Below are 18,175 nucleotides of genomic sequence, written 5' to 3' on the forward strand. Positions count from 1 at the left end.
TTCTTCAAAAAGAGGTTTTTGAAGAGCGGGCAAGACACCCGCGGTGCCACAGTTGGCGGGGATGGATGGTTTTGCCTGGGGAACATCTGCCCTGGTGGAAACTGCTGCAAATACAGCTGGGATGCCGTCCTCCCCTGTCTGCCCCTGCTGCTCTGAAATGGCTCCCAGGGCATGGGAGATGCTGGGGGTCTTCTTGCAGTCAGCCCCAGTGCTGGCATGGGGATGCTTGGGGCTGCCAGGCTTCTTCCAGGGCATCCCTGGGGGCACGGTGCCACCCTTGCTGCATCCCTGGGGCTTGGTGCCCAGCCAGGATAAGGACGCGATGGCCGGGGCAGTCTCAGAGCCCCACGGTGCTGCTGTCCCTGGGAAGGATGGGGTCACTGGGACATGGTGTGGGGCTGGGGGTGGCAGCTGAGGTGACTGGTGGAGTGGAGCGCGGGGTGGCTGGGTGGGCGTTGACTGTGCTGCTGTCTGATGGCACTGTTGCCCATCTGTCCTTCCACAGGCAGGTGGCCGTGCCGTGACCAGCACCCTGACCCAGCGCCTTGCCACGGGAGCGAGTGTGCCCCGAGCACCCCCCCTCCACCATGTTCAACCTGATGAAGAAGGACAAAGAGAAGGATGGGGCCCGGAAGGAGAAGAAGGAAAAGAAGGAGAAGAAGGAGCGTATGTCAGCAGCTGAGCTCAAGAGCCTGGAGGAGATGAGCATGCGCCGGGGCTTCTTCAACCTCAACCGTGCCTCCAAACGGGACTCCAAGACCCGCCTGGAGATCTCCAACCCCATCCCCATCAAGGTGGCCAGTGGCTCCGACCTGCATCTCACAGACATCGACTCCGACAGCAACCGGGGCAGCATCATCTTGGACTCAGGCCACCTGAGCACAGCCAGCTCCAGCGATGATCTCAAGGTGGATGACGCCAACTTCAAGGGCTCGGTGCTGCAGCGGGCGGCCAAGTTTGGCTCGTTGGCCAAGCAGAACTCCCAGATGATTGTCAAACGCTTCTCCTTCTCCCAGAAGAGCCGGGATGAGAGTACCTCGGAGACGTCCACCCCCTCCGAGCACTCGGCAGCCCCCTCCCCGCAGGTGGAGGTGCGCACACTGGAGACCCAGCTCACCAAGCAAGGAGTTCCCCCAGGATACCCCTCCACCCCTCCCACTGCCTCTCTGCGTGCCAGGGTGCCGGAGCTTGTCGGCAAGAGGTTCCCTGCCGAGCTGCGTCTGCCTGCCGTGGTGCCCCCGCAGCCCCCCGCCCCACGGCAGCTGGAGCTGCAGAGGCGCAACACCGGCGATTTTGGCTTCTCCCTACGCCGCACCACCATGCTGGACCGGGCGCCGGACGGGCAGGTGTACCGCCGCGTCGTGCACTTCGCCGAACCTGGAGCCGGCACCAAAGATTTAGCATTGGGGTTGGTGCCGGGTGACCGGCTGGTGGAGATAAACGGGCGAAACGTGGAGAACAAATCCCGGGATGAGATCGTGGAGATGATCCGGCAGTCGGGGGAGACGGTGCAGCTGAAGGTGCAGCCCATCCTGGAGCTGAGCGAGCTGAGCCGCTGCTGGCTGCGAGGTGGCCAGGGGACGCGCCGCGCTGCCTGGGATGTGAGTAATGCCATCCTCGCCGCGTGGCCGGTGCCCCGGGTTTCTGCCGGCTGCCAGCATCCTCGTGGGATGGGAACCGGCGAGTGCCAGGGCTCCTCCGGCCGGGAGCAATGCATGGGGAGGAGCGGGAGGCCATGGCTGGGGTGCAGGGCCGATGCCTGCCCGTGCCCAGGGCAGCACAGTGACTGCAGGGACGGATTTGCATCAGTGCTTGCGAACTGGCACCGGTGGGTTTTGTCCCCCAAAATGCTCACCGTGCTGTTGGGTTTGGTCTTCCTCCTGCCGGAGGGGCTCCGGGAGGGGCACTGCCTGCCCCGCTGCCCACATCACCCTCCCCCACCTGGGATTGCTCCCTGGGGACCAGGCTGGACGATGCGGGATGTCGGGAGCCGCCAACAGCGAGCGCAGCCCTGCACGCACGGCTGGTGCTGTATAAATAGAAACTTAATGGCTGCGTGACCCACATCTCCCGCGTGAGCCGCCCGGCTCCGCTGACCCTGCCGCAGGCTAACGGGTGTCCTGGATGGCCAGCGCCCTGGCGGAGGCCTCCGGATGCTGACAGCCTGCAGGGCTGGACCCCCTCCGCAGTGCCAGGGGGTTGCAGCAGCGTGGCGTTGGTTTAGCTTATAACTGGGCTTGTGTAGTGTGTTTCTAAGCCTTCCTTAGGGGAAAAAGGGCACCAGTGCCCACAGAGTCGGTCACCTGCACTGGGGAGAGCCGTGCCGAGCATGGTGGGGCCCCGTCCCCGTGGGGCAATGGCCAGAACGAAGCGAGGGTGGCCATGAGGCTCTATGTGCTCCGGCGTTGCAGGATGGAGTCTGCGCTGAGCCGGAGCGCTGGCTTTCCGGCACCTCATCCTCAGACCCTGGCAGGCGTCGCCAGGTGATGCTGACTGTGCCGCCAGGATGAGCCCTGGGTGGGTAACCCCGCAGGGCTGGGGGTCATGGCTGCCATGCTCGTGGCAGCACACCGGCGTGAGGGCAGGTGTGCGTTCAGTGCCAGCATGTGGGGCCCAGCCGGGCGCTTGTGCCGGCTGAGAGCACGGTGCTGTGGCTGGGATGGGGGAAGGGGAGACACGGAGACACCGGTGCCTCTGGGGCTGCGGGGGAGCGACTGTGGTGTAATGGCCTGGTGCCGTGTCCTGGCGTGGTTAGACGGCATCAGCCAGGGGAAACCAGGGGGGAAACCAGCCAAGGAGTGGCAGTGACCATGGTCGTGGCATCTTCGGGTACCAGCGGCACAGGACGCTGTCCTCCTCCGGTGTGGTGCCGGGGTGCATTGGGGGGCTGCGCTGCGGCTTTGCCGGTTGTGGGGAGCCAGGGCTGTGGTGCAGGGCACGCTCGGGGGTCCCTCACCCGGCGCGGCCGCGCAAGGTGCCAGCGCACAGGGAGGCCCAGTCCCAGCTCTCCCCCAGGCCCCGCTAAGCTCCCTGGAATGTTTCTGGTCCTAATTTAAATAAAAATGATCCTTTTTGAAACAGGAAATTATAGACATATTTTGGGCTGTTGCTCTGGAAGCCCCTCCCTGGCTGGAGCGAGGATGGTGCTGGGCTCCCTGCATACCACGGGGGGTTCGACACCCCCAGGTCCCTGCGGACCCACGCCGCAGCAGGGCAGGGGCAGCACCCGCCGTGGTGCCATGTGGTGCATGGGGGGCTGGCTGGCGGCATGGTGTGGCCAGAGATCAGGGGTCGGGTGAAACCACCCTGCAATGTCCTGGGTTTGCTCCCGGCGTGGGGCAGCCCGGCTGGCTCGGCTCCACGCTTGGGTTTATTTACCGGTGAAAATTCCTCTGGCAGGGCCCAGGCATGCGCCGGCCCGGCACAAATATTCCAGAAACGCTGCTGACCTCTCCAGTGCTTCAACGGGACCACAGGCATGCCATTTGGCGGCCGCGCCGGCAGACCCCATGTGCCACGCTTACCCACTGGCCACCAGTACCCTGGTCCGCGGAGGCTGCCATCCCTGGGGTGCAAGACCACTGTGCCACGGCGTGGGTGGGTGCCGGCTCTTTGCCGTGCCCCATGTCCCACTGAGGGATGTCTTGGGGCCGTGCGGGGATGTGGGGTGGGGGCTGCAGGACTCCCATTGTGCCAGAGGCACTTTATGCTTTTGTCCACACTTCCTCCATGGGAAGCTCTTGGGTTGGCTCTTCCTCTTGCCCTCACTGTAGGGATGGTGCTGCTGGGGTGTCCCTGGTGTGGGGGTCCCTGAGGGGCCCTGGGGATGGGGCTCATGTCCAGGAAACTCATCTCTGGGGCTGGTGCGTCTCTGCTGAAGTTCCTGGTAGAGGAATAAGAGGAATTGTCCGCTGGCTGGGCAGAAACACAGCCGTGGCTGCGTGGCTGGGCCGGGGGTCCCGGTGGAGATGGCCCATGGGAGCCGGCTCCTCTCTGCTGGGTGTTCCGTGCTCTGCCTCAGTGATGCTCGGCACCCTCTGGGAAGGCAGGACCCTGCAGGAATGATTTTTGACTCAGGACACATCTGTGTCCCTTGGGTTGGCCATGGGCCTCCTCAGACGCCGGCTGGGGTCCCTGGTGTGCCCGTGCCCAGGTGGTCACCACCTCCCCTCCATGCCGCCGGTGCTCTGGGCTCCCTGCCACTGACTCCATCCCGGCAGGCACCGCGCGGGGAGGCCCCTGGCCCCTCGCCTGCTGTCCCGCTCCTGCTGTTTCCAGGGAGATCTCAGACTTCCCGAGGTAGCTTGGCTGCAAAAGCGACTTTACCGTGGGCTGCCGCGCCGCGCCGTGGTGCCGCCAGGCTGGCACGTGTCCGCGGTGCCGACCCTGGCCTTGGGCTGGGGGGCTGTCCGTGCCCGTCAGCGTTCTGGGGTGCCGTTGTGTTCATGGCAAAGCGAAGGGAGGAACGAGGGGTGTCAGGGCAGCACACGGTGCCCAGCGTCGTGCCCCGGCACAACGCTGGGCACCACGGGAATGTGTGCTGCCATCTCTTGCGGCACAGGACCCTCCCTGGCTCCCTCCAGCCCCACAGCCACGCTAAAGCTGGGGGCGTCTGTTCCCTGCTCCCCCCGGGACGGCTGTGGGATGGAGGCCGGGCAGTTCCCCCCGCGGCGCCGGGCTGCCGCAAGCCCACATCACTTCCTCCGGCGGCGGCGGCGGTGGCGGTGTCGACAAGGCCTCGCTGCCCCCGTGTCCCCCCCGGCGCTCCCTCCGGCTGCTGCGTGCGCCGGCGGGGCCCTCGCATTCCTCGGCTATTTTTAGGGTGGCCCTATCAGCCCAGCTGTCCCTGCGCCGCGGCCGCTGCCCCGTTAGTGCCTCTCCCACCGCGCTGCGCCGCGCTTGCCCCGGTGGAAACCCCGCTGCTCCCGGCTCACCCCGACCCTGCGGTAAGGTGGGGACCCCGGCACGGCCGCCGCGGCACCCCAGGAGCACGAGGGGGACATGTAGGGGCCAGTCCCGGCACCAGGGTCCGGGACCACGAGGCTGTACCCGCCCCTGTGGCACTTTGGTGGCCGAGGGCTGTTTCTTGCAGTCCCTCGGGGACCCTGGTGCTCCCTGGGGGCTTTGGGGTGGTGCCAGCCTGGTGGGGATGGGAGCCCCATGGGCAGAGGGTCTGGGGGGCTCTGACCCACAGGCGGGTTCCACTCTGGACCCCCCTGTGCCCAGCCTGTGCTCCGGGTGCTGGCATTTCCCACTGCCGTGACGGGGTTGGGGGGACAGGGAACCCCTCGGGGACGGGGTGACGTGCCCCCCAGTGGGAGGGTTGGTTCAGTGCCCAGCTCTGGGAGGGTGAGGTCCCCCTGCAACCCCTCCCTGGGTTTCAGAGCGCGGCACCAGCCAGGGTGGTGGGTCCTGCTGGGGCTGCCTGGCTGCTGGCATGGGGTCAGGCTCAGAATAAACGCTGGCTGTCGGTGAGCAGGGCACTGGGGGCAGAAAATATCCCTTCCCTCACCCTGGCATGTGCTTACCGCAGTGGCCGACCCACCCTGGGGGAGCTGGGGCACGGTCCTGCGGGCTGACTAAAAGGGCTTTTTTTTGCACAATGAGTTGTGTTGGGTCTCAGCCCGACCACCTGCCCGTCCCCAGAGCCCTTCCGATAGGCACCACCTGTTCGTACACTGGGAAGGGCCCGGTGGGCTCAGACCCCCATTCCCGAGGGTCCTGGACTCCTAGGGCTGGTGGGGAAGGGCGCGTGCTCGTACGCCGTGCCGCGGTTCAGCATCCTGTGTCCCGGGACTCACCTCTCCCTCTCTCCCCAGCCAGGGCTGCGGCTCCATGAGACATCGCCATGGCGTTTTCATCCCGGTTTGCGTTCTGGGAGCAGAAGGGAAGTGTCTCACGCGTTTGTCCGCACCCCGTGTTCGGGTCACACTGCCGACCAGCACCCCCAGTTTGCCCAGTGCCAGCACCACATTGGGAGCAGGGCTCCCGGCCTCCTGCTCTGCTGCCATACTGGGGAGCTCACCGAGCAAACGGGGAGCTGCCTCGCAGCGGCACGGCTGCGGTCACTGTCGCGGCCATGCATGCAATTACTAACGCCATCGCTAGCGACCGCTTTGCGAGCGGCCGGTGCAGCCCCTAACACGGCATGAGCCACCCCGGTGCCGCCCGCCAGCCCCGAGCGCTTACGGGAGCTGCGTTATGACAAGTCAGGGAGTGTTACCCACGGGGTGGGTTTGGTTACTCACTCCCTAGAGACCCCTGGTCGCCCTGCTCGGCGCGGAGCTGGCACGTCCCACGGCACGGCTGCTGCAGAGATTAACTGGTGACACTTGAAACGTGCTGTGACACCCGGTGGGGTGATGTGCAGAAAGGCAGAGGCTGTGGGGAGCGGGGATGGGACTCCATGTACCGGCTTGCTCACCGGCTGCACGCGAGGAGGGGGCCCGGGCCGGGCGGATGGAGCACTTTCCTTTTCCCACTTTGGGGTTTGCCATAACTGGGGCACACCTCAGTGCTTCCCCCCACTTTTTTGGCTGCCCGGCAGCACCCGTGTCCTCGTCACTGGGGCTGCAAACTGGGGCTGTTTCATGCAGCAGCCTCCTGCCCCCCCCGGCACGGAGTGATGGTCCCGGTGGCTTTTCCCGGTCCCTGTGGCTTTTCCAGCGGTGAGGCCCTGCAGCGAGCTGAAACACGCTCCTCTTTGTGTGACCCTCAGGTCAAGGACGAGGACAAATCCTTAGCTGTGAAAAGACCCGGGAAGGAGGACGGGGCTGTAAGTGTCCAGGGCACGGGCAGGGGGGAGCTGTGTTGGGGATGGGGGTTGCCCTTGGTGGGGACAGACCCCGTGCCAGGGCTTGGGGACATCCTGGAGGGCTGGAAGCTCAGCATCCTTATCCCCGGGGAGTGCGGTGGCTGCTCCGGGGCAGTGTGTGGAGGGTGGTGGGTGTTTTTGGGAGCGATCTCTCCCCCTCCACCTTCACAGGGTTGTCCCTGCCCTGCGCACCCCAGTGGGGTGGTGGGACAGTGCCCACTGCGCAGTCACAGCACCGACTGCTGCGCTGCCCACCAAAGCTGTTGATGGAGGAAATCTTGCAGTTTTCTCTGTGCATTGCAGAGAGGCAGCTGGTGCCCTGAGCACCAAATTTTACCCCTGTACTAGCAGCCTGAGGGTCAACAGGTCCCTGAGTGTGAGGCTGGGGGGGGATCACCGTCGTTCCCGGTCCCAGTGCCCAGTGCGGGTTGGCTGGGGAAGGGGTCTGGGTGCTGCGTCCCTCAGTGCCAGGATCCGGCTGGGAGCTGCGCTCCTGCGGTGGGCACTGAGCCCTGGGCAGCACCACATCCCAAGCGGAGGACAGTTGCGGTGGCAGATGCCGCACCGCCAGACCTCCACTCACACCGCTGTCGTTGTGGCTGCAGTCAGAGAGCCCGAAGGACACGGCATCTGCACCCTCAAATCCTGAACCCCCGAATCCTGAGCCCCCGAAGAGCCCCGAGCCACCCCCTGGGCGAGGGAAGAGCCCGGAGCCGGTGCTGAACGGGGCGGCCATCAATGGGCTGGAGGGCCCGGCGGCGGGCACCGAGGCGCAGGGGGACGATGGCCAGGGGCTGTCCCGCCGCAGGGTGGTCCGGGTGGTGCGCAAGGTGGTCCGCAAAGTCCTGCCGGGGGAGGACGCCGGCAGTGCCAAGGAGCTGGGGCGAGACGCCAAGTCTCCCGAGCCAGTGCCGCCCCCCAGGAAGGAGGAGACAGGCCGTCCCGCTATCCCGGCTCCTCCCGCTCCGCCGCCTGCCCCTGCTGTGACAGCGGGTCCCGCCAAGCCAGAGCCCAAGGATGAGATCTCGGCAGGTCTCAAAACCCTCATGGCGAAGGGTAAAACCAAAGAGCACCGGCCGCGGCTCCGGCCAGGGGACAAGCGGGAGGAGAAGTCCCCTGAACCGGCCGGGGGGGACGTGAAGCCGTCCCTGTCCCCAGTTGCCAAAGCCAAGCCAGAGCCGCCGGCGCAGCCTTTGGGAGGGAAAGTGGAGTCGGCAAAGGTGTCCGCTCCGAAACCCACCGCCCTGGAGAGGCACAAGGTACCGGTGTGTGCACGGCGGGGGATGCTCTAACACGATGCACGGCATGGTGTGAGCTCACCTGCATGGTTTGCAGTGGTTTTGGGGTGTGCAGTGCTGGGTGGGGGGTCGTTTTTCGGGGCAGTACTGTGCTCTTCGGCCGCCCCATCACTTGTCTCCTCTCCCCGGCTCATGTGGAGAAGAAACTGCAGCCCGGCGAGAAGCGTCCGACCCCCGCGAAAACTGCCCCGGCACCGCCGCAGCAGGTGTGTAGGAGCAGGGAGCAAGTCCACGGGCAGCGCAGGGAACCCGCCGGTACCCCAGCTGTGCCGGCCTTGGCACCCGCAGCTCTGCGCCAGCCTTTGCCCTGGTGCCTGCCATGAGCACCAGCGGGCCACCGGGCTGGGAAAGCCTCTGCCATAACCCCTGTGCCGCCTGCGTGCTGCGGCATGGGGCTGGCGGGGGCCGCGGTGCCGGCGGGGGCCATGGGGCAGCTGGCCTGGTGCTAACGGTGCTCTGCCTCCAGGCTGGCCCTGGCCCCGCGTCCCGGCTGAGCCCGTCGGAGGAGGCGCAGCGGCGGCTGGAGAGGATCTTCACCGCTTCTGTAATGCCAGGGGCGTTGGCGCTCGCGTGCCGCCTGCCCGGGGACAGGGACGTGTGCGGCTGCCGTGGCTGTGCCGTGTGCTTCACACGGGGTGATTGTACCCCTGTGCCTGGCTGCTGGCCCCATGGTCGCTCTCTGGTGGCACTGGCAGCAGGGGACGGATGACCGGGGCTGCTGGTGGGGTTGGGGTCGCCGCCCAGACCGGCGTGCCCGGCCATGGCAAGCTGCCATGCCCAGCAGCCCCACAGCAGCCTGGGCACTGCTGCCCGTGGTGGGGGTGATGCCCAGGTGGTGCCGTGGGGTCTGTGGCCATGCCGGGGTCCCGTGGCGCATCGCGGTGCTGCTTCTGCTCTCTGCCTCTCACCCCCTCTCTTCTCCTTTCTCTCCTCCTTCCTTGCTGCTGTTAGCTGGACCCCGCCACCTCTGCCTCGGCACCCGCCCAGGTACCGTACCCCCGTCCTCAGGAGCCCTCTGCCTCCGCTGGTGACCCCCCGCCGTCCTCTGTCTGCCGCTGGGCTGGCGTCTGCGCCCGCGCCTCATGCTGGAGCGTAAGGCTTTCCCCGTGCTGCACCGCTCCGCGGGCTGCTGTATGCCCCCAGGGTGCCAGGACGGCCGGGACTGGGTGCCTCTCCCCAGCGGGGCCGTACCAGGGAGCCGAGCATCCCGGGAGGGTGCTCCTGGTGGAGATGGCCTGGCTGGGGTGGGCAGGGTTGCGGAGCAGGACGAAAAAGGGCAGAGCACCTGGCACAGGTTGCGCAGCTCATGCCGGAGCAGCTGCGGTGTGCCGTGCTCGCAGCGGGTTGACATGCCGACCCCCAGCCCTGGAGGCCTCTTGGCGACATGGCCTCATGACCAATGTCCGCCGCGGCTCTGTGCATCCCCAGCACGGCTCTGGACGTGCCACTCCTCCGGCTGCAGCGGTGGCCTTCGCCAGGAGCGCCCACGGGCTTTGGCGCAGCGGCACTTTGCCCCCACTCACTTCCCCTGGCCGCTTTCCGTGCTGCCTGCGGGGTGGACATTAACCCTTCTTGCCTTCACCCCCGTCTCTCGGCCTTGCCAGGGTCAAGTGGACGATGCCCCGGCAGCCCCCTCCAGCCCTGTCCCTGCTGCAGCTCAGGTTTGGCTTTGGGGCTCGCCCCGCTCATGGGTGGTGGAGACGTCCCCACTGTGCCAGCCGTGCCAGTCCAGCGTTTCCCATGCTGTGGTGCTCTGCCATCACTGTGCCATGTCCTGTGTTCTCCTGTTGTGCCCCTGCAGCATGTCCTGTGTCCCTGCCCCGTGTCCCTGCAGCATGTCCCGTGTCCCCACGGCATGCCCAGTGTCCCTGCATCCCAGCAATGTGGCTGGCATGGGTGCCCACTCTCTGGGATGCAGTTTGGGAGCTCGGCCCCTCCGGGCTTGCCTGAAGTGGCCGTGTGTCATGGTTTGATGTGGGGGGGGAGGTTCTGGTGGCAGAATGTGCTTGTGGGCCGCTGTGGCTTCGCGTCTGCCCTGTGCCATGGCAGCGCTCTGGTGGTCTCTGCAGCCCTGTGCCCACCGGGGTCCCTGGGGAGAGTGCCAAGGTGGGGACATGTGCCAGGAGGGCTTGGGGCTTGTGGAGAGTGGCTGTGGCTGCCCAGCACATGGCCCTGTGGCCAGACAGCTGTGCTCCCTCCGGCCCCAAGGACACGGGGAGGGGATGAGATGGGGGGGGCAGATGACTGCGAACACCCCGCGTCCCGCTGTCCCCACAGGCCAAGACGGAGGAGCAGATCGCGGCCGAGGAGGCCTGGTATGAGACTGAGAAAGTGTGGCTGGTGCACAGGGATGGCTTCTCCTTGGGTGAGTCGGGGCTCAGCCCGGTGCCACCAGGACACTCTGTCCTTCCCGTGACACAGTGAGCCCCCCTGACCCCAGCCCGGCTGCAGTGTTGCCGGGGGGCTGCCAACCAGCATGGCCCCACTGAGCACCCCGTGCCCCTCACAGGCAGCCAGCTGCGGCCAGAGGAGAGCAGCCCCCTGCCTGAGGGCAAGGTGAGGGTGAAGCTGGACCATGATGGAACCGTCCTGGAGGTGGAGGAGGACGATGTGGAGAAGGTAGGACCATGGGGTGGGAGACAGCGGGGCAGACTCCCCCTGTTCCCCACCTGACGCCACCTCTCTCACCTCACTGCCAGGCAAACCCCCCGTCCTGCGACCGCGCCGAAGACCTCGCCAGCCTCCTCTACCTCAACGAGTCCAGCGTGCTGCACACGCTGCGGCAGCGCTACGGCGGCAACCTCCTGCACACCTACGCCGGCCCCACCATGGTCATCGTCAACCCGCTGAGCTCCCCCTCCATGTACTCTGAGAAGGTGACCCCGCTGCCAGGGGGGACCGGTGGCTGGGCGCCGTGCCTCTGTGCGCTGGGAGCCGGCAGGGGTGGTGGGGTGCTGACCCTCGGCCGCTTCTCCACCCCGCCAGGTCATGCACATGTTCAAAGGGTGCCGCAGGGAGGACACGTCCCCACACATCTACGCGGTGGCCCAGGCCGCCTACCGCAGCATGCTGATGAGCCGCCAGGACCAGGCGGTTGTGCTGCTGGGCGCCAGTGGCAGTGGCAAAACCACCAACTGCCAACACCTCGTCCAGTACCTCGCCACCATCGCTGGCAGCACCGGCAAAGTCTTCTCCGGTGAGTCCCCGGTGGGGCGTGGGGTGCCCGCGCCACCTGCGCACGCCCCTTGCTTTGTGGTCACGGCCTCCCATGGCCTCCAGCACCCGGCAGCCGCTGGCCGCACACCGCACGGTGCACTTTCACCTTTTCACGCCAGTCCCTTTGCCGCGCTGCTGAGGGCTACCGCAGCGCGGGGCATGGCACAGGAGCAGCAATACTTGCCCAGCCGGCGGTGCCAGCTCCGGCCGCTTGCCGCACAGCCCCTGTACCCCACCGCCCCGCTTCTCTTCCCGCAGCGGAGAAGTGGCAGGCTCTCTACACCATCCTGGAAGCTTTTGGCAATAGCAGCACCGGCATGAACGGCAACGCCACCCGCTTCTCTCAGATCATCTCTCTGGACTTCGACCAGGCTGGGCAGGTGGCATCCGCCTCCGTACAGGTGAGGGGGCCAGGGTCGCCCCCCTCGGTGCCGCAGCCGGTCCTTTCTCATTGAGGTGGCCCCCCTCGGCACGGGAGCTGGTCTGTCCTAGCCAGGGTGTTTCGTCCTGGCCGCGCTGGCTCACGAGCTCTGCCGCAGACCCTTGCCAGCTGCCTGGCTGTGCTCACGGTGCTTAGGAGCCGGGCATCCCGCTCTCGTCTTTGTTTGCACCCGGACTTGCACAGATCAGGTTGACCCCCCGTCCTTGCTTGAATTAGCCCCGCTCTTGGGGTGTCTTTCCCCCAGACGCCGCCCCGGCATGATCACAACCAAGCTCTTAAAATCCAACAATGCTCCAGTAGTAGCAGATGCCCCGGGAGAGGAGATGCTCACGGGTCACTTGAATGGTGTTTGCACTCATACGATACCCTGTGGCGTGTGGGGAGACCCCTGTGTCTCTGCGGGGACCCTGGGCTGGCAGCAGGGACAAGGTTGGGGGGGTCTCGGTGGGAGCGAGACCCTCGGGGACAGTTCCCAACCCTCCCACCTCCACCAGACGCTGCTGCTGGAGAAGCTACGTGTCGCCAGGCGCCCATCCGATGAGGCCACCTTCAATGTCTTCTACTACCTGCTGGCCTGCTCTGACAGTGCCCTGCGGTGAGCTGGGGAGGGCCAAGGGCATGGCCCCTGGTCCGGGGTGGGTCTCTGGGGTCTCCCACAGGGGGCCGATCCCGGTGTTTATCCCTGCAGGACTGAGCTTCACTTCAACCACCTGGCAGAGAACAACGTCTTCGGCATCACGCCGCTCTCCAAGGTCGCTGCTGTGGGGCTGGGTGGAGGCTGTGGGAGGGGACGAGGGTCCCTTGGCCCAGTGGGGTGCTGGGGGAGTCAGAGCTGGGCTCCCACACCGATGGCTCCCGTTGCTTCCTGCAGCCGGAAGAAAAGCAGAAGGCGACCCAGCAGTTCAACAAGCTGCAGGCTGCCATGAAGGTGATGGGCATCTCTGGCGATGAGCAGAAAGCTGCCTGGCTCGTCCTGGGGGCCATTTACCATCTGGGGGCTGCCGGGGCCACCAAAGGTAACGAGCTGCTCAGGGCTGGGAGGCGTTAACGAGCTGAGACTCGGGGCTGACGGGCTGCACAGGGTCCTGGAGGGATCGCTGGCACCTCGGCACCTGGCAAATGGCCCCCGCTGGCATGGCCGAGTCCCAGGGGATGTTTTGGGGCTGTTCAGCTGAGGGACAGTGCCCCACCATCCCAGGCGTGCTGGGACACCCGGCTTTGTCCCCTCATCGGAGTGGTCTCACCAGCTGGTGGGAATCGCAGAACCCCCAGACCCTGGGCTGGCCCCTGCCAACTTGGGGGTTAGGGGGGCCCAGCTGGGGCTGAGGGAGTTGGGGGGTGCGTGTGTTCCCCATCCCCAGTGTAACACCTCTCCCCCCTGTCCTCCCCGCAGAGCCGCTGGCAGACGGAGCCGGTAATCAGAGCTGGGGTGGGGGGACTCTGCTCTGGGTGGTGCCATGCGGTGCTGGTTTTGGGGCTGGAATAGGGGCTTGGGATGCTGCTGGTGTGCCGGCACCAACCGTGAGCCCTGGCTGTGTCCTGGCAGCCCCAAATTTGCCTGCTGCGTGTCAAGGCACCCCCATCCTCTTGGCACCGTTGGTGGCGTGGGGCAGAGCTGCCCCAGCACCCAGAGCTCGCCGTGGGCGCAGGGCTTGGTCCGACGGGCACTGCCTTTGCTCGCCAGCCCTGAGGACAGTGAATTTGGCATCGTGGGGCTGCTCCACTCCTCCTGGGGCTTTTGCCTTCCCCCCACAGTGCCGGAACCCTGTGGTGCTGTACGCTGGCGGGAGGGCCTGGGCACGGCACAGCCGAATGGGCCACCTGGAGCTGGCAGCAGCAGCCGGGGATTTTGCAGCCCCTGGGTGGAGAAGATGGGTTGGGGATGGGGAGGGAGGGTCTGGAGTGGTTTGGGGGTGCGGTGGGGGCCCATGGGGTGCTTTGAGGCACGAGGTGGCAGCAGGGCCTTGCCGCAGCTGGGTGTTCCGGAGCCTCTTCGTGCTGGGAGGGGGACCCCAGATCCTGCTCAGGGGGAGCATCCCAGCCCCAGCTCTGTGCCGCTCCTGGAGCCTCCGCTGCATCTCATGGGCACTGGGGGTGCTCAGAGCCAGCTCAGCCACAGCAGCCCCCGTTTCCTTGGCCGCTTGCCGCTTGTACCGAGCCGGATCCGACCGCAGCTCCCCGTGCTCAGGGGCAGAGCTGAGCTGCTCCCCACCAGTGCCCACGGTGCGGCAGGGGCTCACAGCAGGGACACACCAGGCTTGGCATGCATGTGGCGTGTCTTGGCAGGAGGGTGTCCCCGTGACGCGTGTCTGTACTGTTGCGTGCCGTTGTTTCTAACCCCTGTCTCTGTTTGCATGGTGCATGCTGCCCTTTTGCAAAGCAGACGCCGACGAAGGTAAAGTCTCGTTCTCTGCTCACGTCTCTGGCATTCCTCTCCCACATGCCACCACCTCCCTACCATCCTTTCCCTGCGTGTCACCACTAACCTGCCCCCACCTCCCCCAGCATCCCTGTGCTTGTGTCCGGCAGCCACGCTCTGTCCTGCTGCGTCGCGGCGGGGCTGCTCAGTGACCGTGGCCAAGCAGGGACGTGTCCCCGTGCCAGGGCGGCACAGGGCCCAGGGGTCCCGGTGCAGCAGTGGGGAGGGGTGACCCTTGCTCCGCGCCCCCCGGCATGGCTCCGGGCTGAGCCCCGCAGAGACATGGAGCCATTCCATCCCCCGTCTCCTCCCATCAGACCCCAAACCATACTCCCCTGCCCTCCGGCGCTAGCCATGTGCTCCCACTGCACCCAGCATCCCGAGCCTATGCTGGGCGACACTGAGACCGTCCCAGGGCTGGCTGGAAGCGTGTCCCCCATTTTTGGGGATGCCTCGGCCGGCGCTGAGCCCCTTTCTCACCCTGCAGCTGGGAGGAAGCAGTTTGCACGGCATGAGTGGGCTCAGAAAGCTGCTTACCTGCTGGGCTGCAGCCTGGAGGAGCTCTCCTCTGCCATCTTCAAGCACCAGCCCAAGGGCACCCTGCAGCGATCCACCTCCTTCCGGCAGGGCCCCGATGAGTCCCCCGCAGCCGATGGCGGCACAGGTAGGGTGAAGGATGGGGGTACAGCAGGTGGCCCCAGAGGGATGCTGGGCTGGGGACGCTCAGGGTTGCCTCGTCCAGGTCCCAAGCTGACGGCGCTGGAGTGCCTGGAGGGCATGGCGGCTGGCTTGTACTCCGAGCTCTTCACCCTCCTCATCTCCCTCCTCAACAGGTATGTGCTGGGGGGTCCGTGGGGGCAGCCTGGGGTGAGGGGGACCTGGCAGCACCTCCTCACCCCACCATGTCCCCTGGTCCCTGCAGGGCGCTGAAGTCGAACCAGCACTCGGTATGCTCGGTGACAGTGGTGGACACCCCCGGGGCCCAAAACCCAGAGCTGGCGGGGCAGAACCGGGGGGCCACCTTCGAGGAGCTCTGCCACAACTATGCCCAGGAGCGCCTGCAGCTGCTCTTCCACCAACGCACTTTTGCCCGTGAGCTGGAGCGCTACAAGGAGGTAACAGGGTGCCCGGAGTGTCCTCCGCTCCCCTCCCTGCACGAGTGTCTCCTGCAAACCCACCCCAATTTCTTACCCTACGGTCACTCTGCTCCAGGTCCAACTGAACCAGCTCTGACATGACATGGGGCAGCAGGGCTTTCCCCAGGGCTTCCACCACCAGTGGTGCCTATGCCAGCAGTTCTGGCCTTTCCAAATATGCCAGGGTTTGGGAGATGGTGGGGTGGCTGCAGGCAGTGGGAGGGGGGAGTCACTGCTGCTGCTCAGCACCGAGAGCCCAAGGGGACCCCTCTGCATGTCCTGGTCATTTCCCAGCACCACCCGGCGTCACCCTTTGCCGTGCCGGTGCAGCAGGGTGATGCCATGCCGGCAGAGCCCAGCCTCCTGCCTGGACCCTATTGAGACCAGCTCCTGGACCAGCTGCCGGTCCGTATCACCACTTCCCTGCCGCACAAACACTGACCGCACCTCTGTCCCCCCTTGCCAGGAGAACATCGAGCTTCCCCTGGCTGACGCCGAGCCCGGCTCCTCTGACTCTGTGGCAGCTGTGGACCAGCCCTCGCACCAGGCACTGGTAAGAAGCCGCCACGGCCAGGCATTTGTGGCAGTTTGTGGCATGAGGCAGTGGCCGGGCGGCTTTCCTGGCCTTTGGTGGTAATTAGGGGATGGAGAGGTGCTGTTCCTGGTGTCCCCCACTGCCCCGGGAGGTGCTTGTGCAGGAGGGTGAGAAGCCCTTGGGTGATCCCCAGGGAGCTCTGGTCCCCAGGGTGCTCCCATTTGCGAGGTGCTCAGGTCTCTAAGGATGCTCAGGTCCCCAGGGTGCTGCGGTCCCCAAGGTTCTCCAGTCCCTGGGGTGCTCTGGTCCTCAGGGTATGTAGGTCCCCAAGGTTCTCCAGTCCTTGGGGTGCTCCAGTCCCTGCTGGAAGAGGCTGTGGAGACCAGGGGGTGCTGCCAGCACCAGCCCCACACTGGGTTTCATGCCGCCGGTGTCTGAGCATGGCGTTTTCCACCCCAGCGAGCGTCTCACTGCCTGGAATATTACATGTTGACTCCCTGCTGGGTCTCCATTAAACAGAGACCTTCTCGCGTGGTGCCGCATTGCCCTGCTGCTGGCAGCGGCCGAGGTTGTGTGCTCCCCGGGTGGCCGGGGTCCCCGGTCCCCACCCCATCCCTGCCCCGGGGGATGCTGGCGTGCCAAGCCAGGTGCCAGCGCGATGTCACCCGCAGGTGCGGTCGCTGGCCCGGACGGACGAGGCGCGGGGGCTGCTGTGGCTGCTGGAGGAGGAGGCGCTGCAGCCGGGTGGCAGCGAGGACACCTTGCTGGAGCGGCTCTTCTCCTACTATGGCCCTCAGGAAGGCAGCAAGAAAGGTCAGGGGGGGCCTGGCACCGCGGGGCTGTGCGTCAGCGAAGCGTTGGGGTCCCCGGGGCTGTGACCAGCTGTGCCGTGTCTCCCCACAGGGCACAACCCGTTGCTCCCCAGTGACAAGCCCCGACATTTCCTCCTGGGCCACAGCTCAGGGACCAACTGGGTGGAGTACGATGCCACGGGCTGGCTCAACCACGTCAAGCACAACCCAGCCTCCCAAAATGCCTCCGTCCTGCTGCAGGAGTCACAGAAGTGAGTGGGGTCCCAGGGTGGGGAGGGGGCAGAGTGGCAGGGGAGAGGTGATTTTGGGGGGTGACGGCCCCTCTGTACCCCACAGGAAGGTCATCAGCAGCCTGTTTGCCGGCCGTGGCGGGTCAGCGCTGGTGCTGTCGGGCTCGGTGGCAGGGCTGGAGGGGGGCTCCCAGCTGGCCCTGCGCCGCGCCACCAGCATGCGCAAGACCTTCACCACCGGCGTGGCTGCTGTCAAGAAGAAGTCCCTCTGCATCCAGATCAAGCTGCAAGTGGTGAGTCAGGGAGTGCCAAGGGCGGAGGTCCCCGGGTCTGGCTGTGGCACTGCTGCCTGTCACCACTCACCCCGCTCTCCCGGCCCCACAGGATGCCCTCATCGACAGCATCAAGAAGTCCAAGCTCCACTTCGTGCATTGCTTCCTGCCCAAGGCAGCGGGGGGCGGTGGGGACCCCCGGGCTCTGCCGTGCCGGCGGGTGAGCGGCAGCGAGCTGGAGCTGCCAGCGGAGCACTGCGAGGCCGGGCTCATGCAGCTGGACGTGCCCCTCCTGCGTGCCCAGCTCCGCGGCTCCCGCCTGCTCGACGCCCTCCGCATGTACCGCCAAGGTGAGCCACACCGCTGGCACCCAGCGTAGGGGTGCCAGGGTTGCGGTGTGCGTCCAGCCATGGGGATGGATGCCGCAGGGATCCTGGCTGCATCTCCTCCCTGGGGAGCAAAGAGCCCCCGGGGAACCTCTTCGGCACGTGCCCTTGCTCCGAGCCCCGTGGCCGCCAGCTGTCCCCACCCTGTCCCCATCCCCCCCTACACGGGGCTGTTATCCGTGCCAGGGACAGGCATGGCCTTAATTGGCTGTCTCCACTGGTGCCGCCGGCTTCTGGCAGCTCTCCCGCTGGCAGCCGGCCCCTGTCCCGCTGGGACTCGGGACTCGGGTTCGTGCTCAGCAAAGCGTTTATCGATACGCGCGGCCGGCCGCCATGCCAAGGTTTTATTGCCCGGAGGCCGGACCCTTCCTGCTGCGATCGGAAATCGATGCTGCTCACACACCTCCCGGATCGATGGCCGTGGCCAGCCGACCGTGCCGGGGTCAGCGTCCCCATCAATACCCTGTCGTTAATTAAGATGTGGAGGCTCAGCACTATGAGCCTGATGCAGAAGTTGGCCACAGCTCAGCGCGGCCGGAGCGGGGCCTGTTTTTTGCTTCCACCGGCGACGCACGTGTCCTTGCGCTCCCCTCGAGGCGGGATCTGGCCGCTTTC

At 66.3% G+C, this 18,175-nt stretch overlaps 1 protein-coding gene across 1 annotated transcript in view; it reads left to right on the top strand.

Moving 5' to 3' along the window:
- The first annotated feature begins 544 nt into the window (after positions 1-544).
- The window catches only part of MYO18A (myosin XVIIIA), a 31,527-nt gene continuing 13,896 nt past the window's right edge, over positions 545-18,175 (top strand). The window contains 21 exon segments of the mRNA XM_086624440.1: positions 545-1,601; positions 9,064-9,204; positions 9,717-9,773; positions 10,390-10,477; positions 10,622-10,731; positions 10,812-10,988; positions 11,098-11,308; positions 11,587-11,729; positions 12,265-12,365; positions 12,459-12,522; positions 12,642-12,786; positions 13,164-13,184; positions 14,154-14,165; positions 14,677-14,853; positions 14,932-15,022; positions 15,112-15,304; positions 15,792-15,878; positions 16,532-16,673; positions 16,764-16,923; positions 17,009-17,195; positions 17,287-17,524. Coding sequence (XP_086480566.1) covers positions 588-1,601; positions 9,064-9,204; positions 9,717-9,773; positions 10,390-10,477; positions 10,622-10,731; positions 10,812-10,988; positions 11,098-11,308; positions 11,587-11,729; positions 12,265-12,365; positions 12,459-12,522; positions 12,642-12,786; positions 13,164-13,184; positions 14,154-14,165; positions 14,677-14,853; positions 14,932-15,022; positions 15,112-15,304; positions 15,792-15,878; positions 16,532-16,673; positions 16,764-16,923; positions 17,009-17,195; positions 17,287-17,524 — 3,559 coding nt within the window. The 5' untranslated portion in view covers positions 545-587.

The sequence above is a fragment of the Tauraco erythrolophus genome, chromosome 21 (assembly GCF_009769465.1).
Source record: "Tauraco erythrolophus isolate bTauEry1 chromosome 21, bTauEry1.pri, whole genome shotgun sequence".
In the NCBI taxonomy this organism is placed as follows: domain Eukaryota; kingdom Metazoa; phylum Chordata; class Aves; order Musophagiformes; family Musophagidae; genus Tauraco; species Tauraco erythrolophus.